Source organism: Arvicanthis niloticus, chromosome 14, assembly GCF_011762505.2.
Source record: "Arvicanthis niloticus isolate mArvNil1 chromosome 14, mArvNil1.pat.X, whole genome shotgun sequence".
Classification (NCBI taxonomy): Eukaryota; Metazoa; Chordata; class Mammalia; order Rodentia; family Muridae; genus Arvicanthis; species Arvicanthis niloticus.
Genome location: NC_047671.1, coordinates 50728665 through 50751479, shown reverse-complemented (window position 1 = coordinate 50751479; position 22815 = coordinate 50728665). Strand labels below are relative to the sequence as shown.

Here is a 22815-nt window from a genome sequence, read left to right as displayed (position 1 = left end):
GACAGGGTTTCTCTGTGTAGCCCTGGCTGTCCTGGAACTCACTCTGTAGACCAGGCTGGCCTCAAACTCAGAAATCTGCCTGCCTCTGCCTCCCAAGTGCTGGGATTAAAGGTGTGCACCACCACTGCCTGGCTACCCCCACTTTTTAAGTTTTAGGTTCACTATATGCCTTATAAGGCATATTTGCACAGAAATCTGAGCAGGTCCTTCTCAGCCAGACACAGAGACTGCCCCACCATGCAAAAACACTTTCATTATTGGAACCTTTGATAAAAGGAATACCCAGAACATCAGCTGTCATGCTTTTTTTCCTGGTAGCCTACGTACAATTGGTCATGAACTAAACTATACAAATGTTCACTGTTTCTCTGGAGGCCAGGAAAATGTTGGCATAGGTAGCAGTTTGAGCATGTGTGCAGGTTGCTTCCTGTTGATGACCCCTGTCTATCAACTTTAGGGATATGTGGATTTTCTGTTCCTTTTGTGCAACCTGCCTGCTGTTAGCCTGGGTTTTAGGTATCACCAAGTCAGGAATAACTGAGATCCCTTTGTTGTTTTAAGACAGGATTGGGTGGAGAGACGAATTTAGGGTGTTTCCAAATATATGAAGCGGCTTGGGAGAGAGGGCAGGCCTTGAAGGTCACATAAGGTAGCAACCCAAGCACAGGCCACAGTAGGTCAGGTAAAATGGGTCTGGGGGTGAGGGAACAGGGGGATGGCATAGTCGATAAATTGGTAGTAGAGCAAAGCTTTAGTCTGAAGTTTAATCCCTTGAATCTGAGTAAAGGTGGAAGGAGAGAAGCAACTCCATAAGGCCGATTGATCTCTGACACTCGCGCCGTGACGGGCGTGGCACTCATATCAGGAAAAAACTGGCTGGGAGCCAGCGGAAGGGGATCCTCTGAAACCACATGTATGCGTTCTGCTGTGCCTTTCTTCCTCAGCACTTTTTTTTCTTGGCCTTTGTGTTTAAAATGTATTTATACACCAACAACTAAAAATTTTAATGAGCTTCATTTAAAAAAACAAAAGGGGGGATGGGTGGATTGTTGAGTCTTGGAGGAAGCAGCACGCGGTGCTCGCTCCACTCTAATCAGCGGCGGCAGCCCCGCCTCTTCTGACGTCCTTCCAGTGCACTTCCGATCCCGTCTCCTCCCGGAAGCAACTACTTAGGCCACGCCTCTGTCAGTGTAGTTGATTTCCCGGCGCGCGTGGATCCTATGGACCCCATGTGTGAGGAGAGTCCTGCAGAGAACTCAAACAATGAAGAGGAAGACCTTGACTCCACGAAGGCAGCACCCCGGATCCGTGATACCCCAGAAGATATCCTGCTGGAAGCGCCAGCCAGTGGCCTGGCATTCCATCCGACTCGAGATCTGCTGGCTGCAGGGGACGTGGACGGGGACGTGTTCGTGTGAGTGGGGCGTAGGGCGGAGTGTGTTAAAGTTCCTCTGGGAGGAGGCAGGGGTAGGGAGTGTGGCGGGAAGATGTCTTACGAGACGCCTCGAATGTTAAGTAACATTCGGCAAGTGCGCTTGTGGAGGACTCAGATTGATTCCTGGTGTCTTTCCACATTCGTCTCCTTTTTTTTTTCTTCAAGGTAGGGTTTCTTATTGAGTCTGGAGTTTCACGGTCCTGGCTAGTCTTAGCTAGCTAACTTGCCAGAGATCCCTTCTATTCCCCCCTAAGTGCTGGGATTAGAGTTGGCCACCATACCTGCCAAGCTTTTTCATAGGTTTTGGGGATCCCTAAACCTGAGGCAAGCACTTTGTCCACTGAACCATCTCCCCAGCCCTCCACCTCTATTTTGTTCCAACTTGTCAGCACTGTGACATTAGTCAGAATATACAGTAATTAGCTTCGTCTTTCGTTAGCATCACTTCTGGGACTGGATTTCTGTCAAGAGCTATTTTCCCTTGAGACAAGATCTCACTATGGCCCGAGTGCTCTCAAAGGATTCTCTGGCTTCAGTCTCAGTTTTTGTTGTTGTTGTTTTGTCTCTCCCCCCCCCCCCCCCTTGTTTTTCGAGATAGTTTCTCTTTGTAGCCCTGACTGTGCTAGAACTTACTCTGTAAGACTAGGCTGCTTACCTCTGCCTCCCTAGTCCCTAGTGCTGGGAAAGACATGGACCACCACCACTCATCTTGGTCTCCGAATTCTTTTTTTTTTTTTTTTTTTTTGGTTTTTTGAGACAGAGTTTCTCTGTGTAGTCCTGGCTGTCCTGGAACTCACTCTGTAGACCAAGCTGGCCTCGAACTCAGAAATCCGTCTGCCTCTGCCTCCCAAGTGCTGGGATTAAAGGTGTGCGCCACCACCGCCTGGCCAGAATTCTTAAGAATATAGGAACCTACTATTTCACCCAGCTTGCCATTCATTTATTGAGTATTTCTGGGCCCTCACAGTGGTCCACACCCAGTCTTTCTTTGGGCTCAGGGTTTTGAGAGTAGTGAAGAGGAGTGGGGTCTGATGGTGTGTACCTGTAATCCCAGCATCCAGAAGGATGAGACAAAAGGATTATGAATTCCAGACTAAACTGGGTGCTGCACTCAAGAGGCAGGTGAATCCCTGAGTGTGTTGCCAGCCTGGTTTACAGAGTGAGTTCGTTCCAGGACAGCCAGGGTTACACAGAGAAACCCTGTGTCAAAAAGCTAAAGGAAAAAAAAAAAAAAAAAAAGAAGTAGGTTGGAAGTGTGTGACTGAGTTGCAAATTACTTACCTGGTGTGTGTGAAGACTTGAGTTTAGTCTCCTGTACTACAGAGAAAGAAAATGAACAGAATAGAAGCTCTTTGCTCCTGGAATTGTCCTACCTACGTGGGAAGGTTGGGTTGGTCTTTGTGCTCCATGCATCAGGTATGGTATGGGATCCTTCACTCTCACTTCCTTTTCCTCAGCTTTGCCTACTCTTGTCAGGAGGGAGAAACCAAGGAGCTCTGGTCCTCAGGGCACCACCTCAAGTCCTGCCGAGCTGTTGTCTTCTCAGAGGATGGGCAGAGTAAGTACTGGGGAAGGCAGCCAGCGTGTGGTAGAGGGTAGGGGACAATGAGCAAGAGCATAACCTGGGCCTTTCCCCCCTAGAACTTGTTACTGTCTCTAAGGACAAAGCAATCCATGTATTAGATGTCGAACAGGGACAATTGGAAAGACGAATTTCCAAGGCTCACAGGTAAGGAAAATCTGTTAGGTATATGTGCACCTAGTGAGGGTTGAAGTCTCATCTTGGTAGTGGAGAGGTCTCTACTACAACACATCCCTATTTTTGTGTTTCCAGTGCCCCCATTAATAGTCTGCTGCTCGTGGATGAGAATGTTCTGGTTACTGGGGATGACACCGGTGGTATCCGGCTATGGGACCAGCGTAAAGAAGGCCCTTTGATGGATATGCGGCAGCATGAGGAGTACATTGCTGACATGGCTCTAGACCCAGCCAAGAAGCTGCTGCTCACAGCCAGGTACAACCTGAAACCTAACGGTCTGCTCATTTCTTCCCACTGGACCAGGTGCCTGTGCCCTCGTTTTATTATAGTCTTCCTGGACTGCAACTAACCATTTCATCTGTTTTTCTTTAAAGTGGAGATGGCTGTCTTGGTGTCTTCAACATCAAGAGACGCCGGTTTGAGTTACTCTCAGAGCCTCAGTCAGGAGATCTAACATCCATCGCCCTCATGAAAGTACAGCTGGGTATGATGGGATGGGGTCCATATACTAGGGGGTTCATTGTGAAGTGACTCCACAAATATGGTTTGCTCTGTTAACCTGCAGTACGGGAAGAAGGTGGCCTGTGGCTCTAGCGAAGGTACCATCTACCTCTTCAATTGGAATGGTTTTGGGGCTACAAGTGACCGCTTTGCCCTAAGAGCAGAGTCCATTGACTGCATGGTTCCAGTCACTGAGAATCTGCTGTGCACTGGCTCCACTGACGGAATCATCAGGTAAGGGGAACAGGAAGCAGCCCTCAGGCATAGGAATTATAAACCAAGCTAGCCAGTTCCTAAGACTCTTCTCTGCTCAGGGCTGTGAACATCCTGCCAAACCGAGTGGTAGGCACCGTGGGCCAGCATGCTGGGGAGCCTGTGGAGGAGCTAGCCCTATCCCATTGTGGCCACTTTCTGGCCAGTAGTGGCCATGACCAGCGTGTCAAGTTTTGGGACGTGACTCAGCTTCGAACTGTGGTTGTGGATGACTATCGGCGACGCAAGAAAAAGGGGGGGCCGCTTCATGCCCTGAGCAGTAAAGCTTGGAGCACGGATGACTTCTTTGCAGGGCTGAGAGAAGATGAAGAGGATGCCAAGGCTCAGGAAGTGGTGAGGGAGAGCGATGACGACAGTGACTGAGGGACAAGCAGCTGTTTTCTGGGACAGATTCCCTAAAGAAATCTGTTTATGCTGTAGATTGGACATGGTAAGCTTAGCTCTGCCGTTGAGTTACACCTGACTCCCCAAACAGGAATTCTCTATATTCTATTGTATCATATAAGAAATGACATGAACTCAGGGCCCTAAAGTGGGAAAGTTTTTGCTCCCCCATCATTGTAAAACAAACTCTATGGCCACTACAGCAAGATAGCACAGACACATGTATACCAACCAGGGTTTTAATATAAATAAAACCAGTATAGAAAAACAAAAACCATATAAGCCCAAACTAGGGACAAGTAGTGGGAGGAAAGGCTCTTTGGTTCAGCCAGTTCTCCAAATAAAAACAAAGATTCATAGTAAGCTCTTGTGCGGGTGTGGTGAACATTTGTCAAGCTGGGAATTGACTAAGGATAGTAGGTCAGAGGTCCAGTGAGACCCTGGGCTCAGTGGGGGAGGGCAAGGTTCCTCACAACTAAAGTAGCACTTAGGTGTGACAGGGTCCTGTCCCAGCAGGGAAAGCTGTCTGTCACCTGGCCTGTCTCCTTGGGATCAAGTAGTGGCTGCCCAGGCCTGCTGGGCTGGGGGTTGGCACAGGCTCTGCTTACCCATTTAGGGTGCCTGTAAAAAAAAAAAGTCACTACTTAACCATAGCACCTGCTTCAGCTCCAGGAGACCATAAGCTGGCCCTAGATTCTCTCAGTGTTTCCAGCAGCTGTGCAGACACAGCATCCTTAGCCACCTCGTGCCCATCCTGCCAATCAGAGGCCAGCACAACCCAAATGAGGCCACTGAAAGGCACTGGATGCCCAGGGATTACAACCTGGTACCAGAAGCGATGCCAGCCGGCAGGCCCCATTCCTAAACACTTGGTAAGGAACACTGGGCTGCCCAGCTTCATCCGTTGACACAGCAGTTGCAGAGCAGCCCGAGCCCCTTGGGACCCCAGCTTGTCCCTGGTCTGGGCTAGTTGACTGACATCTGGCCGTAGGAACCGTAGTGAGGGACCGGCAAGCTGTTGACGGAAGTGCTGCTTCAGGTCTGGCTTGAGCCACTCCACAGCCACCTGCTCTCCACAGAGGAGTGACTGGCCTGCAAAAACAAAAAGGGCAAGAGACAAGGGCAGAGCTAAACACTGGGACTGGAGCCAAGCACTTAAGACCAGGCTTTGAAGTGACTTGCCACAGGCTGTTTAATGTCTCCACTTCTAGGTGGTTTGACACCCTCCCTAGGCTTCATTTAATTTGTAAAGGAGCAGTAACAACACCTAAAAGTCCCTGGGGGAATACAGAGCAGTCAGGCTCTATTTGCTTAATAACCATCACAATAGCTACCTTTCTGGTCAATGAAAACTGAAACTAACATTTAGCACTGCTTATCCTCCACTGAGTTCGAGGTGATAACTGGCTGCACTGGCACGTCAGGAATTCACCTTTAATCCCAGCATTAGAGGCACAGGTAGGCAGATTATTGAGTTTGACACCAGCCTAGTCTACAAAGGGACATCCTTTGTGGACTAATAGCCAGGGCTATTACAAAGAAAAACGTTGTCTCCGAAAAACAAAAATCAAAAACAGTAAGACAACTAAATATAGGTAAGTAGTGGCCGTAGCACTATTATATATATGGTAGCAGTTCAGGAACTCAACTCATGTCTGACTATAGATTTGGGGATATGTTGTGAAGTGGCCAGCCACCTTCCCTCAGCTTCCACCCCTACCTTCTACCAGGGCCTTTTTGGCCATGGCAGCAGCTCGGTGCGTGCTGAACTTGAGCAGAGCAATCTGGGTGGGCGCAGACCCAGGGCTGGGTAGCAGCAGTGTCTCTTGCAGGCAGGGACCGAGCGGTTGCAGGGCGAGCAGCAACGTACGGCGGTTCAAGCTAAGAGGCAGTCCGTCCACCGTCAGCTCGCACTTCTCGGTGCTTCGGCACACCAGGAGCTGGCAAGAAGGCCGCAGCTGGTGGTTGTGCAGCGTAGCAATGGCGGCCTGGGCACCGCGCCGCGAGCTGTAGCGCGCATAGGCAAAGCCACGGTTCAAGCCACTGAAGGTCATCATTAGGCGGAACTCATAGAGGCGCCCCACGCGCTGGAAGAGTGGAATCAGCTGGTGCTCGTACACATCCTGTGGTAGTCGTCCAATAAACACCTCGGACCCTGACGGGGGCGGGCTGCCCACCCAGCCTGGAGGGAGAGGATACTGTTGGTTACTGTGGTCCACAATGATGTTTTTAAGCTTCAGGATAAAGCTGGGGTGTGAGGGGTGAGAAGGGGGACCATTTGGAAATATTTTGACACCTTTCTGGCTCCCGGGTCGTTCCCGTAATTGTTAGACTGTGTAAACAACTAGGCTGGCACTGAATGGGCGCACCATCCTTGATGGGAAGAGTGGAAGGGAAACTAGATAAGCAGCCACATCTAGTAGAGAGTATGTCAGGTAATTTGTGTTTTCTGACTTTGGAGCCTTTCCATAAAGAGTGGCTGAGGATGGCCTAGTGTCACAGGGGCTGGGACTACTGTACCTGGGGGTGGCCCGCCATACTTCCTTTGCCCGTTGACCTGCACCAGGCGGATGCCAGTCTCCCTTACCCATGCCTCCAGGGCTGCCTTGTTCTCTGGATTCACCCGCTCACACCATTGCTGGGGGAGAGAGGTAGGTTGAAGTGGCGCATCATCGGCCCTGTTCCACCTCGTTTGAGGTGTGTGTGGGGGGGGGTCACTGTAACCACCCCCTCTGCAGGCGGGGCCCAAGGATCACTTAGGTCTTCATTGCTTACCTCACACTCCCGTTTGGACTGCATAGCTCTTTCCGAAGTCTTGCAGTTCCCTCTTTAGAACTTCCTCGGGCTTCTGCCTCTGGAAGATTCCCTGCCTCCACGCCCCCTCAAGTTCTCATTGGCTCTAAGCGCGACCCCGCCTCTCAAGGAGGCATCCTTGCACGCAGCGCACGCTCTTGTGAATCTCGAACCCCCTCTTAGGACCGTGTGTGGGAGGAGCTCCATCACCAGTCAGGGGCGGGGTGGAAGGAACTCTGGGGGCAGGGTAGACCCTAGGCACAAGAACCTCACAGGCTGTTCACTCTTCAGCCAGACTCAGTAAGTTTGGGAAGGTTTCCTTCTTTTCACACCAGTGGTTTGAATGGTTCAGGACCCGAGGAAGGTAGCGTTAGGCAATATGGACACAGACAGGTGTAGCCGTAGAGACATTTATTGGACTTTTTGGCCGTTGCCGTGTGGCTTTTCAACGAAGCCATCTCAAGGAGTTTAGGAGGCAGAGACTTGATTAGTCCACCTATACTGCTTGACCCCCATCCCCGACAAGAAGTACCTGGCCATTTTTTGCCAGTGATTACGGATAATAATGTAATAATAAAAACAAAAAGCCTCTGTTCTGACCACCCTTCAGTCTTCTGCTGGATCAGAAATGTGCAGACTATTTAGGTATATATACAGTTTTAGTTCAGTTAAGACCAATCCTGTTTCCTCTACTAGTTTGCTCAGTTCAGCAGATGGAGAGGGGTTGATTTGTTCTTCTTCTGATCTCCTCCACAAGGTCTTCTCTTCGGACATCCACCTGGCCACAGAGGAAGAAGGTATGAGCATCTCCCACTCTACTGTTCCCTGAGTGCCTCCTAGTTACCAGGTTTGGCTCACTAGGACATGTACCCAGTTAGGCACCAGAGATCTTAAATGCCATGATTATAGTTAAAGCCTAAGCACTCGGATTCCTTCTAAGTTAGTCCTGTATGAGGCTCAGATCTCAAACAGGCCTGGGCCAACCAGCATCTGAGGCCCTCCACTGCACTAGCCTGCCTGCCTGCCTCTCACCTCTTCTCTGCTTGTCACTGAGCGGAGCTTGATGACACCGTCCTTGAGCTCCTGCTCACCAATGATGGCCACCAGTGGGATGCCTGCCTCCTCACAGTACTGCAACTGGTTCAGTAACTTTGGGTTCTTCTTATACAGCAGCTCAGCCTGCAAATGACCGAGGAAGAAAACAAAGGCTTCTGTTGTTCTCAGAGACAAACTCTGGAGGAGGGGGGAGGATGCAGCACGCACCTTGTTGTTTGTTGTTTTAAGTGTCTTTATTCTCCAGCTCTGAAAAAGTACTTTTAATTTCTATAAATTACAAAATCCTTGAGAATCACTAAATTCTCAATACTTTGATGAGCTATAAAGCTGAGTCTCAATGACATAATATATATATGATATTGGTACTAATAAGAATAAAAAGGCTGTTACTAGCATATAAGAACAATTGGGAGAATATAATTGACAATGCCCCTTCAATCAAGCAATCCTTTTTAGGCTGTTCTTATTTATTTATATCCTGACCACACTATCCCCTCCCTCCTCTCCTCCCTATATCCTACCTCTCCGTAAGACTAGGCACCTCCTCTCCTAGTCAGCCTCCATAGGCAGCCCACTAGGAGGAAAGGTCTCAAAGGCGGGCAACAGAGTCAGAGACAGCCCCTGCTCCCATTATTTGGAGTCCTACAAGACCAAGCTACATACTGTTATGTATGAGGCACCTTGTTCTTTGCCCCATTCGAAGAAACAGTGGGAAGAAGGCACTATGTAAACTTGTATTAGTTTGTGTCTAGTACTCCCAAGTTTGCAGCCAGCCTAGGGATGGCCCCCTGTACCTTGATCCCAGCATCCCATAACTCTGAGACAAGCTTCAGTCTCTCCTCCAGCAGCTTCTTCTGGGCAGATGCCACAAGCACCTGTGTCTCTGTGGTCCGTACCTTTTCCTCTGAAGCCTAGGGAGAGGTGGGCAAGAGTCAGAGCCGGACTATGCTATCAAGGGACAAACAAAGAGGCTGTAGTTGGGATCCTGAGAGACTAAGTTCAACTCAGTGAGCTCAACTAGGGAAGGGTGGCAGCCTTCTGACCTAACAGTTGGCCATGGAATAGTTCTTAGAGGTATAAGAAATGAACTGACTGTATGACTTGTCAGAATAAATGGTAGATGGAAAGCTCAGTGTGATATGGTATACATCTATAATTGCAGTGCTTGGGAGGTGGAGACGGAAGGATCAGGCAGTTAGGCTAGCCTTGAATATATGAGTTTGAGCTTAGTATGTCTCAAAAACAAAACAAAATAAAACAAACAACCACATAACAAACCAGAACAAAAATCTAAGAAAACAAATAATGGGACTGGAGAGATGGCTCAGCAGTTAAGAGCACTGATTGCTTCCCACATGGCGGCTCACAGCCATCTGTAATTCTGGTCTGAGGGGTCTGATGCCCTCTTCTGGCCTCTGTGAGGACCAGGCACAGATGCACATGTAGGCATAACACTCATATACATAAAATAAAAATTAAAAATCAACAACAACAAACAGAACAAAACACTAAAACACAACAACAAAAAGGTATAACCATTCCAGGGGAGCAGCACAGTAAAGTTAAAACTTCTTTCTCCTCAGGAGGTAAGGGGTCCCAAGGAAAGACCTTTGAGACCACCTCAAGCCACCACTGGTAGGTACCTAGTGTTCACTTTCTACTCTCCCGTTTGTGACACTAGGTGTGTGTGGATGTAGGAACAAAGAAGAACACTGCTGCTCCTCATTTTTTTCTGAAAATCTATTTTCAAAGCTACAACATAAGATACTTTCTGAAATCATGACCTCCAGTGAGAAACATGGGTGGTGTCATCTTAGAGAGAACAAGACGCTGCTAGAGCATTCCTGAAATCAAATGCAGCACGCCACTTAAGAGTTCCAGCAACAAAGGGGGTCTGGAGGATCATGGGGAACTTCCCTGGTGTTATTTTAGGTCCTAGGGAGTCAGAGCAGCCATCTGAGTAAGGCCAGGGCCTAGGGCATGTTTCCCACTGAGAGGAAGAATAGCGTTTCTTCCACAATTCTCCAGAGGAGAAAGAACCAAGATTCACAAAACTATCCTAGAAGCCAGGCTTGATGTTCAACCTAGTCCAGCTATTCAGAGGCTGAGCCAGGAGGATTTAAGACCTACTTGGGCTACACACTGAGTTCAGAGACACCCTGGGCAACTTAGTTAGACTCTGTCTTAAAATAAGTGAAAAACAGCACAGTGATAGAGTGCTTAACATGCACAAGGCCCAGGTTCAATTTCCAGTATCATAAACCATATTTACACACACACACACACACACACACACACACACACACACACACACCCCATACTGGCCTATAAAGGAGCAAGCCTGAAGGCTATCAACTTTTCTGCATTTCTCAGAGATGCTCCCTATCCAAAGCAGCACCTGTCTCTAGGAGATTACAGGAATGGTGGGTACTATCATCTGCCCTAGGACTTACCTCTAATCGTTGCTCTACAATGGAGAAGATCCGCTCCACTCCAATACTGAGCCCAACGCATGGCACCTTGCGCCCTTTGGGGTCAAACATGCCTACCAGCCCATCGTAGCGCCCTCCAGCAGCTATGCTGCCCACACCCAGGGGCTCTTCCCCAGCTTGGGTTGGCATTTGTAGCAGCACTGCCTCATAGATGACCCCAGTATAGTAGTCCAGCCCTCGAGCAAGGCTCAGGTCAAAGGAGATCTGTGGAGGCAAGGTCGTGGTCAGTAGCAGATAGGATCAGGGAGGGACCCCAAGCCACAGAGGTCAGCTGGGGCTCCTGTCTCCAACTTCACTCACCTTGTCATCAATGCCAAACAAGATTAGATATTCAAAGAGCAGCTTTAGGTCTCCCAAGCCCTCTACAGCCTGTTTGTTTTGGGAGAGTTTAGGATCCTGGAGTAACTGCTCCACCAGAGACACCCCACCTGAGGAATCAAATTTATAGGCCAGATGAACAAGAAAACCAACCAACCAACCAACCAACCAACCAACCAACCAAACCAACCCCCCCCACCCAATAGGTCTACCTTTTATGTGGGCTGCAGTTACAGGTACACATGAACACTCCCCTTTCACTAACATGCACACATATACAGTTCAACTTTAGGACTGGGGGCAGAGACATGGCTGCTGGGTTCTTTTCTCACCATGCTGCTGGACATAGTCCCCGATACGATCAGCCACTTCAGGTGCAAGGCCCTTCTCTCCCACCATCTCATTCTTCACTTCCTCCCAGGAAACCTGGGCAGACAACAGTCAGAGGCCATTACACATCTTTCCCACCACAGAACAAGTATGGACCCTTCTTATGGAGCAATCTGAGAGCAAAGGTGTCCTTCAGCCTACATGTTGAGGCCAGTCTTCCTCCAGTAGGCAGAGAGGCAACTACCTCTCCTCATAAAAATTCATTGCTCAAAACAGGGTAGGATCTAGGAAGTCAGGTGCTTGGGTTGTTACCTTGTCCAGTTTGTCCACTGAGGAGCAGATGGTACGGAACTTGCTCTCAGGAACACCACAGACAGCAAACATCCCGTCTAGGATGCGCCTATCATTTACCTGAGAGGAGCAGGTACAGGAAAGAAGGAATCTGTTTATTTTGCATGATTCCCTATAGTCTCTATCACATGGGCTACTGATCTGTGAGAGGCCAGGCCCCACCTTGCCCTCCCAGTCCTATCCAGCTCTGACCTTGACCAGGAAGTTGCCGATCTGAAGTGAACTCAGGATCTCACACATAATCTTTAGGCACTCTGCATCAGGAATCATGGGGTCAAATTGTCCAGCAATGTCAAAATCCTGCAGGAAGAGAGGAAGGTGGCATGTGATGGACTCCTGAAATCTCTACTGTGTTAGCATCTGAGCACAGGCCTTCCCCTTGCTTTGTCTCATCAGCAGCTCCCCGGCTCTCAGCAGTCCTGCTATCCTGTTTATTATCGAACTATTGTTCTCCATCCAATTCATCTTCCTTAGCTTCTCCTACTGTTGTGGGGAAACTTCCCAGCCTTAGTCAGTGTCTCTGTCACTGTGTGTGTGTGTCTGTCTGTCTGTCTCTGTGGCAGTTCTGGGGACTGAACCTAGGGATTCAAGAGTGTGAGGAAATTACTTTACCACTGGGCTACTGCCCAAGCTCTTCCTACCTTGATCTTTCACTATTTTTTCCCCACCTGTCAGAAATCCTGCAACATTAGTCTAGAAGATTTGATAACAACACATATTGAACTTCCTCATTCTCTGTTGTGATTCCAATACTGTGGTAATAAAGAACCTGGAGCTAGGAGCATAGCTCAATGATATTACAATTGCCTGGTGTCCTAGAGTGTACAAAGCCTTGCATTTTTTCTCCAAACAAAACAACCCACTCTCCCTGAAAAACCCCTACCAAACCAGGTCCTCAAAGCCCATAACTGATTGTTTTATTCTTCATGTCTACCAAGCCATTAAGAGGTCTATTTGCAAATATCATGGAAATCTAAGAGCATTTTTGAGACCATCTAGTTTGTTCAGGATGCCATAGCACACAGTAGATCCTACTGGAGAGAGGGCCTGAGTTACCCATCCTGCTCCATGGTTTTTCAACACTCACACACTGATAGAATTCACGGTAACGGCCTCGGGTCATAGCTGGGTTGTCCCGGCGATACACCTTTGCTATATGATAGCGTTTAATGTTGGTCAGTTTATTCATTGCCAGATACCGAGCAAAAGGGACCTGATAACACAGTGTTAAGAAAAAGAGCCTCCTGCGGCTGTTGGAAGTTATCGTCACTCACAGAAGCTAGGGTCTAACCCTGTGGGTATAGATAAAACCACTACCTATAAGAGAAACATCACTTCTGATTGTCAGGAAGAATGAACTGTACAGTCATAAACGGCAGCTGAAGCAGGAAGGAAGATTAAGTAAAGCTCCTTCCTCTTTGACTGTCTCCCTGGACTATGTGGACTAGAGGAGAGAAGGGAACTTGGCAGATTAGACACAGCAAGAAAAGGGCCCATGCGGAATCCCTAATCAGATGGATGACTGGTAGTTTTAATGAAACTGGCCCTCATAGGCTTGTGTATTTGTATGCTTTGTCTCCAGTTGATGAGCCATCTGGAAGGATTAGGTAGTGTGGCATTGTTGAGGTGTGTCACTGGGAGTGAGCTTTGAGGTTTTAAAAGCCCATCCTGGGCACAGTGTGTGTGTGTGTGTGTGTGTGTGTGTGTGTGTCTGTCTGTCTGTCTGTCTGTCTGTCTGTCTCTCAGGATGTAAAGCGCTCAGCTACTTCTCCAGCACTATGTATGCCTTGGTGCTGCCATGTTCCCTGGCATGATGATAATAGGCTAACTCTATAAACTGTAAGGAAGTCATCATTAAATGCTTTCTTTTGTAAGTGTTGCGTTGGTCATGGTCTCCACACAGCAACAGAACACTTACTAAGACACGTGAAGAGAAAGCAAACAGTAATCACTTATAGAAAGTCTGTCTACTGGGATAGCTGTTTTTGAGCCAGGAACTGACTGTTGTAAAACTGGGAACAGGGCCCTGATAGAAAGCTGGATTTTTTTTTTTTTTTTTTTTTTTTTTTTTTTTTTTGAGACAGAGTTTTTCTGTGTAGCCTTGGCTGTCCTGGAACTCTGTAGATCAGGTTAGCCTCAAACATAGAGAACCACCTGCCCCTGCCTCCCGACTGCTGGGACTAAAGGCATGTGCCATCATCACCTGGCAAAGCTGGAGATTTCTCAGGCTGTATTCTGCTTACCCAAAATCCTTTATTTTGCTTTAGAGAAAAAAATGCCTTTTATTGTCAGCGGCTTCATATTTAATCTTACCTGTGCCTGCTAACCCTAAACCCAAGTTCAACTTCAGTGAGTGCCAATTCCTGCAAAGTCTTAAGAACCCAGGTTTAGAAGGATACAGTAAGGTCATAGCGGAGGGACAGCAGCTCCCCACCCTGGTCCTTCAGGTCATAGATGAGCTTTGAGTCTTCTCCATACTTTCCAGTCAGTGTTTCCTGGAGAAACCAAGAAGAAATATGATCACAATAATAAATTATACTTTAACTTTTTTTTTTTTTGAGACAGGGTCTTACTATGTATCCCTGGCTGACTGTGAACTACCAGAGATCTGCCTGCCTCTCTACCTCCTGAATCCTGGGATTAAAGGCTTGGGCTACCACATCTGGGTATAGTTTTTTTTTTTTATTATTATGATTATGATTATTATTGTTGTTAAATTATTTGATGCTAGGGACTGAACCTAGGCTTTGTACTTGATGGGTAATTACTCTAAGCTGTGTTCCCTGCCCTTAAACCATTATAGGGGCTAGAGAAATGGCTTCGCAGTTAAGAACATTGGTTGTTCTTCAGAGGTCCTGAGTTCAATTCCCAGCAACCACATGGTGGCTCACAACCATCTGTAATGAGACCCGATGCCTCTCTGTCATGCAGGCATTCATGTAAATAGAGTACTCATATTCATAAAAGTATATAAATAAATCTTTAAAAAAAGACCATTATAAACACAAAAACTTAACTACTCTAACATGACTAATTTCAAATATTGTCTTTATTTCTATAGTCCCTCTGCTTTTCATCCTAATGCTTATAAGTTTGATATAGTCACAAGTAAGAAGTATTGTACCCAGGCACACATTCTAGAACTCAGAAGGTAGAGGCAGGTAGATTTCTTTGAGTTGGAGGCTGGCCTGGTCTACATAGAGAGACCATTTCAAAAAGACAAAACAAAAAACTAAAAGGGAATAACAATTCAGTGTTGATATTCTGCTTTCCCCCCTATTCTGTGGCAGAGCTAAACTATTACCTCACACCACCCCAACTCCTCACGTTTTCAAGACAGGGTATCTCTGTTTAGCCCTGGCTGTCCTAGAACTTACTCTGTAGACTAGGCTGGCCTCAAACTTAAGAGATTCACCTGCTTTTGCCTCCCAATGCTAGGATCAAAGGCGTGTACCACTAGGCCCTGCTAAAGTATTACTCTTTTTTTTACAACCATTTATTTATATTGTGTGTGTTCATATGCCGTGGCATGCATAAGGTCAGCAGATAACTTGTGAGAGTTGGTTGTCCCATCCTGTGAGTTCTAAAGATTAAACTCAGGCCATCAGGCTTGGTAGTAAATGTCTTTTTTTTTTTTTAAATTAGGATTTTATTTTTATTTTATGTACATTGGTGTTTTCCTGCATGTATGTCTGTGTGAGGGCACAGGAGTCCCTGGAACTGGACAGACAATTGTAAGCTGCTATGTGGGTACTGGGAATTGAACCCAGGTCTTTGTAGCTGCTGAGTCATCTCTCCAGCCCTGGTAGTAAACGTCTTTATCCACTGGACCATCTTAGTCAGTCCTAAGGTATTACTACTTAAAATTTAAAAATTAAAAATAAAAAAATAATATATGTTTACTTTATTTATGTGTATGAATATTTTGCATGTTTGCATATTCATCATATGCATGCCTGGTGCCTGTGGAGGTCAGAGGAGTGTTGGATTCTTTGGAACCACAGTTGCAAATGATTGTGAGTCACGACATGGATGTTGGGAACAGAACCCAGATCCTTTGGATGAGCAACAAGTGCTCTGCTAAGCCATCTCTCCAGTTCCACTCAAGTAGTTAGGGTCTTATATTGATCTTGCAGAAGAGCCAAGTTTGGTTCACAGCACCCAGGTCAGCTCACACATCCTGTAACTGCAGCTCCACGGGCAGTCTATACCTCTGACTCCTCAGGTACCTGTACTCATGTGCACACATTCACACAAAGAAAAATAAGTCTAACTCCCCCACCATTAAAAAGTAAGCAAGTAAAAAGGATGTATAATTTTCCAGACTCTAGGTGCAGTGAGCTACACCTGTAACTCAGGAAGGCAGAAGCACGCAGCTTGTGGTTCAAAGCCAGCCTGGGTTATTATGAAACTGCCTCAGAACAGAAAGGAGCTCTGCACTTATCTGTTTGCTAACACTATCCTATCTGATGTTTATGCTATTCCAGTTAAAATACATTTCCTAAACATGTTAGTAGGCATATCTATGCACACAGCTTTGTGGTTTTGAGTATTTTTCTTGAAGATAAGCATATAGGAATGCATTATCGGGTTAGCAAATATAGATGCTTTTATAAAGCCTAAGATCTGAACAATGTCAGAAACAAAAATGATAGTCTTAAGGGCCATGTCCTTTGATGTTTTTAACTGGTTATAATGTATCCCTCTGAGCAAAGCAGCCAGGATCTTAAAAGCTCTAAAAGCCCCAGTGTGTGGACTTATAAACATCTATATTCTGGTAGTGTCATGTACTGGACTCTTTTTTGTGCTCCATTAATATGTTAAAATTCTAACCTTCTTCCTCTAGTCCCCTTTTAGGTAATCGTGAGCCTATCCACTGTGGTTTCTCCTTACCCAGTTCTTACCTTTAGTTCAAACACAGGTGTATCAATCACTTCAGCTCCATGGCGTTTAAAAGAGCGGATGATGACATCAAACACCTTCTCTCGGACTGCCATCTGCCGGGGACTATAGTCTCTTGTGCCCTTGAAAGTAAAAAATCAAAATGCAAGGATGACATTTAAAACAACAAAAGAAATAAACTCTAGAAATATCCAAAAACCAGCTCAGGAACAAGGGACACAAATGCTGCTGTAAAAGTGGGAAGACAGCTCAGAACAGGCCCTGTGACTCCACTGGCCAGCTCGGTTCTGATTCCCAGAATTCAGAGCCATTTTCTCAGTACAAGTTTTCTGAAAATTCAACAGTAACTATTTCCTTGCACAGCAGCGAATACCTACTTGACATGTATATTACCAATTCAAAGTGGCTCCTATTTAACAAAGTTATTTCTGAATGCAAGCTCTCACAGAGCCTGGTGTGATGGCACTTGGAAGGCATAGGCAGGTGGACCACTGAGTTCAAGGCTAGCCTGATCCATAACAGTGAGACCATTACTAAGAACAGAAAAAAGCTCCAAGTCAAGGTTAGGCAGATATATTTTATAGCTAAATTACAGGATGTCAAGTTGCCACCTAAGAGCACTCAGCAAGTACAGAGTGAAGCCTGTTGTCTGCCACCCAGGCCAGAGCTTTCTAAGGACCTTCTCACATTCTTAGCTACTAACTCTCAATCCAGAGTGTATTATTTGTATGTATATTTGCCACATCCAAAATTCAAAGTGCAAAATTTTATTGATATACCATTATACATTAACACAAATATTTTGAGTGAATTGAAAAGATGTAGTGAGAAGAGTAACATTGATCACATTTTTGAAAATCTTGTTTACAGTCTTATTTTTTATTTTATGTGTATGGTGCTTTTCACGCATGTATGTCCATGCATCACGTACATGTATGCTGCCTGTGGAGGCCAGATGAGGATGGCAGACCTGGAGCTGGAGTTACAGATGGTTGTAATCTGCTGTATGGGGGCTGGGAATCAAACCCAGGTCCTCTGGAAGAGCAGCAAGTGTTCTTAACTGCTGAGCCATCTCTCCAACCCATTTTTGCAAATCTTTAATGTTTCCTTTAATTCAGATAGTTAATTTTTGTAGGCAGCCGACCCCACTCGGCTGATCAAGATGGCTTCTGGTAATGACATATCGGTAAACAAGTGCACTGCGCATGCAATCACCCCCTCCAGAGCGGGGCATGCTAATAAGGTACCACAATTGAGCAGGGTATGCTAATGGGGTACCATGATCCTGACCAATCACCCCCTCCCGGGCGGGGTATGCTAATGTGGTATGCTAATGAGGCACTGCAGTTCTGACCAATCGCGCACCTCCACACGCTTCCGCTTCCCCCTCCCCCTGTCCCCCAGGGCTGAGGGTATATAAGCAGCTCGCCCTGGGCATTTGAGGTCTCCTCCTGAAAACTAAAAGAGCGTTTCTGCAATAAAGGCTGTTGAGAAGGATCCGGTTGTTTGCGTCTTCCTTGCTGGACTAGTGGGGCATGACAAATTTTTCTATGTGCTTTTTGTATTAAGTTTCTATTGATGTATATTGGTCTGGTTGAAAAACATAAAGAAACTCTATAATGTTACACAGGTATGTTCTTATAAAAGGAGGAGAATCCCAATGAGCTTCTCAACTCTGGATATTCTGTTTTGGTTCTACACCAAAATCCAACAAGTACTCTTTCTTAAAGACTGGTTGTAATGTGGAATCTGAAAGCCATAGCAATAAATTTTTCATATTGTTACATTTAGAAGCCCTAGTCATTTGGGGAAGATGGTGCATGTTCATAATACCAGCACTTGGCAGGCAGAGGCATGAATATCAACTTAAGTTCAAGACCAGGTGGTTTACGTAGTGAGTTCTAGGTCAATCAGGACCACACAGTAAAATTCTGGCTCAAGAAAACAAATCTAAACAAGTACCATTCTCAGTTATATAGGTAACTAGAGTTGTTAAATACACAGAGACAGTGGGATAGGAACCACCAGCGGGATGAAGGGAGCGTGGAAAGAGGAATACTGTTAAATGGCTACGGTTTCCATTCTGAATGATGAGAAAGTTCTAGAAAAACAGTACTAGCAGCTCATTCCTGTTTCCACATCTGGGAGGCCAACTCAGGAGAATTGTGGTGAGTTCAGACCAGCCTAGACTATAGACTAGGCCCTATCTGGAAGAAAAACAAAAGATAAGTAGTGATGATAATATAGTTTTTTTTTTTTTATTTTAAAAGACTTATCTCATTTTATGTGTATAGGTGTTTTACCTACATGTATGTCTATGTACTGTGTGTATGCCTGGTGCCCACAGAGGTCAGCAGAGGATGTTGAAGCCCCTAGAACTGGAGTTACCGTAGCTTGTGAGCCACTATGTAAATACTGGAATTGAACCTGGGTGCTATGGGAGAGCAGCAAGTGCTCTATCTCTGAGCCATCTCTTCAGCCTCATTTGTTTTAGTAGTGAGTACACAGAGTGTGGATCATATAGTTGTTCCTCTGTATCTGCAGGTTCCATATCCATAGAGTCAATATACCATGCACTGAAAAATACTTGGGGTTAAAAGAAAATTCTGCCTATACTAAATATATAGATTTTTCTCTACTTATATTAGGTGTCAGTAACCTAAAGATGACTTAATCATCTAGGATGTGCATAGGTTACATGAAAATGCTATACCATTTCCCATAAGGAAATTGAATAGCTGTGGAATCCCTTAATACTATCCACGATCAGCCGTGTTCAATTTTCCCTAACTACCTTGATAATAACTTTTCATGATTAGCTTATTTTAATCAGATTCTAAACATGTTACTTTTCTATGATATGTCCATTTAATCAACAACAGCTTCCTTTCTTTTTTTGTGGTGTCTCATTTGGACTCCAGGTCTTCTAACCCTGAACCCCACTCTTATTTCCTCCCCACCCCCATTCCATCATGTTATTTATTTGTTGAAGAAACTGGATAATTTGTCCCAAAAAGTTTATTACATTCTGGATCCAGTCACCAATACGACTGATGAGTCATTAACCTGTTCTCAACTCTGTGTTTCTCCACCTTAGTCTAAAGGCCTAATTACATTCAAATTCCCCTGATTAAAATCTATAGGTGGTGCTGTGTATTTTTTATTGCACCATATCTGCAGGGACATAATATCTGCTGCTTCTGCTTTAGTGACATTAAGACTGGTCATTGGGTTGAGGTGAAGAGGGATTGGTCTATCAAAAATTCCCTATTTTCTCTCCATTCAAAAATCTGAGCAATTATTGATCATTTCTTTACTGGCATGTGTGTGGATGCCCTTGGAGGCCAGCTGGAATCACAGGCAGGTGTGGGCTGCTATATGTGGGCGCTCAGCCACTCAGCTCTTCTAGAAGAGCAACAACCACCCCTAATACTGAGCCATCTCTCCAGCCCCCATTTCTTTGAGATTTTAAACTTCTCTTGAACCTCTGAAAAAGAATTGTGAGGGATGGGTGTGGTGATGCATGCCTGTGATTCCAGCACTTGTTAGGTGGACACCTGAGGATCAGAATTCCAAAGCCAGTCTCTGCATACAGCAAGTCTAAGCCTGGTCAGGGTTTGTATTTTTGTTTTGCTTTGGTTTTTAAAAAATGTGTAGAAAGGCACAGCTTCGTGAATTTGGCTCAAAGAATTAACCTCAATACAGAAGAAGTAATCATACCTTCTATCTCCACCCCTCCACACTACCCCTAACTTTTACTTTAAAAAGTAAAACCTTTTGGAAACAAGGTTTTACTATCTTATTATGTAGTTGGACTGGGACTTGTATACCAGGCTGTCCTGACTTCAGTTCCCAGGACCCAGGTGGGCAGGTCACAACTGCCTGTAATTCCAGCTGCCCTCCAAGGAAACACACACACACACACACACACACACACACACACACACACACACACAGAGAGAGAGAGAGAGAGAGAGAGAGTTACATAGACATATACACATAAGTAAAAATAAAATAAATCATTAAAAAACAAAAATCTTAAAAGAATTGAGTTCCAACACTGGGGAAACAGAAGCAGGCGGGATCTCTGAGTTCGAGGCCAGCCTGGACTATATAGAGAATTCCATGACAGCCAGAGCTACATAGAGATACCCTGTCTCAATAAAATAAAATCTCAAAGAAACAATGATCAATAATCAATGAGACTACTGAATCAAGTAGAAAATAGGGAATTTGTAATAGATTAGCCCCTATTTGCTTAAACCCAATGTTCTGTCTTAGTGTCACTAAAAGTGACAAAGATCTGCTTGTCTCTGCTTCCTGAGTACTGGAATTAAAGATGTCCGCCACCACACATGGCTTCTCTCAGCTCTGGAATTAAAGATGTCCGCCACCACACATGGCTTCTCTCAGCTCTGGAAATCAATTTTAAATATATTCATTAAATATATGTTTATTTCCAGGCACCCAATCTTATCTTCTGGTAAATAGACTTAATTAACTACTAAATAATACTGCATTATTTATTATTATTTATTAATTAACACAGTCAATAAGTAATTACATTAAATAACATGAATTATCTTCTAAAAATTGTTGCAGAGGGCAGGAGAGATGGCGCAAGGATTAAGAGCTCTTGCTGCTCTTCCAGAGACATCAATTTGTTCAGTTTCCAGCACCTTGGCTCACAACTGCCTGTAACCTCAGCTCCATGGAATCTGACATTCTCTTCTGGCTTCTGCATGTACCCACACATACTTGCACAGATCCATACACACATACACCAAAGTGAATATCCAAAGCCAGTACAATAACAGAACTATGTATGATATGCCAGGGGAACCCAGTAACGGTGTAGAGGTCTGTTTATAGAAGCTACAGAATAGCATCTGAACCGAAGTCCCGAGGATGAGGTAAGCATCTCCATTTGAGCAGGGCTTCTTCTAGTTCCTAGGGAATATTAAGGTTCTTTTCTGCTTCAGAGGTTCTATACTCTACTGAGCTTATGATTCTAACAGCCTTCCTCTGGCTATCTCTCACCCACTTAAGTGGTCTATCATATCACTTCCCCAGTCTGGCTTCTCAGATTCCACAGTCGTCCCCCCCCCTTTTTTTTTTTAATCTCAGAGCATCTCTGTGAGTTTCTTTGTAATGGTTTCTTTATTATTTTTATACATTTTGTGTGTGTGTGTGTGTATCTGTGTATGGTTGTAGAACTGTGTGGGTGCAGGTGCCTATGGAGACCAGTTACAGACAGTTGTGAGCCATCTGATGTAGGTGCAGGGAATCACAACTTGGATCCTCTGCCTGCTCTTAACTGCTGAGCCATCTCTCCAGCCCTAAATTTCTTCACATCACCATTCATGTTTTGTAATTGCATATCCCTGGGTAGGATATTTGTCCTAAATCTCAAGGGAATGCAAGCATCAGAAAGGCAGGCATCCAGTATGGTGTATTCAGTGTACAATGACACCCACATAGACTTACTCAATAAATACATAATTAATGAAAGGAGTAGCAGTTAGCAGGCTGCCTCCCCTGAGCAGCTCGTTTCTGTCATCACTGCCATCACCCAATGACTCAGGCTGAGTTCAAGCCAGCCTAGTGCCTACACCAACCATTGGCTCGTTTGCAGTATTTCAGATGGTGGACCAGGGCCTCTCTCTGAGGCCTCACACAGGAATAGATTACCTTGGGGGTTTTGAGCACAAACTTCTGTTTGCCTTCATCATGGCCCAGCTGTGCCTTCAGTTTTAGGAGTTTCGTCACCTCCTCCTCGATCTGTGGAAGGAAAAATGACGCTGGACTGACCATTTGTCACTCCCCTCCCTCCCCATTTACCCTTGATACTTCTGTCTTAGGCCTAGCCTCTATTCTCTCCGGACCCACCCTAGCTATCTCCTCACTCAGCCCTTCACTCTACCAGCCAGGTTCCTTCATCCACATGCTTGTCCTCCAGCCAGACCACCTTCTATGTTTCTCTGGTTTGGTCGGGCCCCTCTCCTTCCATCCGAGTCGCACCTGCTCAGCGGACGCTTTCTGCTCCTTAAGGCCCCTCACATGCGCTCCCTGGAGTCGCACCAGCTCCTCTAGCGCGGCACGATCTGCCATCCTGTCTGCCAACCGGAACTGACGGCTGTCTAAACCCGCCTTGGTGGACTCAGCCTAGATTCGGATGATTTCCGGTTACCGAGTCCCGGCTTTCGTGCCTAGAGCGTGTC

The 22815-nt window shown here is 45.8% G+C and overlaps 3 protein-coding genes across 3 annotated transcripts; 1 reads left to right on the top strand and 2 right to left on the bottom strand.

Moving 5' to 3' along the window:
• The first annotated feature begins 1138 nt into the window (after window positions 1–1138).
• Window positions 1139–4715, top strand: Wdr55 (WD repeat domain 55). Its single transcript, XM_034518387.2, has 7 exons — window positions 1139–1414; window positions 2893–2993; window positions 3077–3164; window positions 3270–3449; window positions 3569–3668; window positions 3760–3929; window positions 4010–4715. Exons 1-7 carry the CDS (start codon window positions 1221–1223, stop codon window positions 4329–4331), a joined length of 1155 nt encoding a protein of 384 aa, XP_034374278.1. The 5' UTR covers window positions 1139–1220; the 3' UTR covers window positions 4332–4715.
• A 139-nt stretch (window positions 4716–4854) lies between these two features.
• Window positions 4855–7386, bottom strand: Dnd1 (DND microRNA-mediated repression inhibitor 1). The gene is made up of 4 exons (XM_034518388.2): window positions 7128–7386; window positions 6873–6990; window positions 6073–6534; window positions 4855–5444 (listed from the first exon to the last, which is right to left on the bottom strand). The coding sequence occupies exons 1-4, from the start codon at window positions 7149–7151 to the stop codon at window positions 4993–4995; spliced, it is 1056 nt and encodes a 351-aa protein (XP_034374279.1). The 5' UTR covers window positions 7152–7386; the 3' UTR covers window positions 4855–4992.
• A 153-nt stretch (window positions 7387–7539) lies between these two features.
• Hars1 (histidyl-tRNA synthetase 1) lies at window positions 7540–22793 on the bottom strand. Its single transcript, XM_034518383.2, has 13 exons — window positions 22616–22793; window positions 22286–22375; window positions 16597–16716; window positions 14092–14187; window positions 12780–12905; window positions 11885–11992; window positions 11654–11752; window positions 11344–11437; window positions 10994–11121; window positions 10655–10897; window positions 8996–9112; window positions 8178–8324; window positions 7540–7923 (listed from the first exon to the last, which is right to left on the bottom strand). The coding sequence occupies exons 1-13, from the start codon at window positions 22703–22705 to the stop codon at window positions 7852–7854; spliced, it is 1530 nt and encodes a 509-aa protein (XP_034374274.1). The 5' UTR covers window positions 22706–22793; the 3' UTR covers window positions 7540–7851.
• Window positions 22794–22815: the final 22 nt, after the last annotated feature.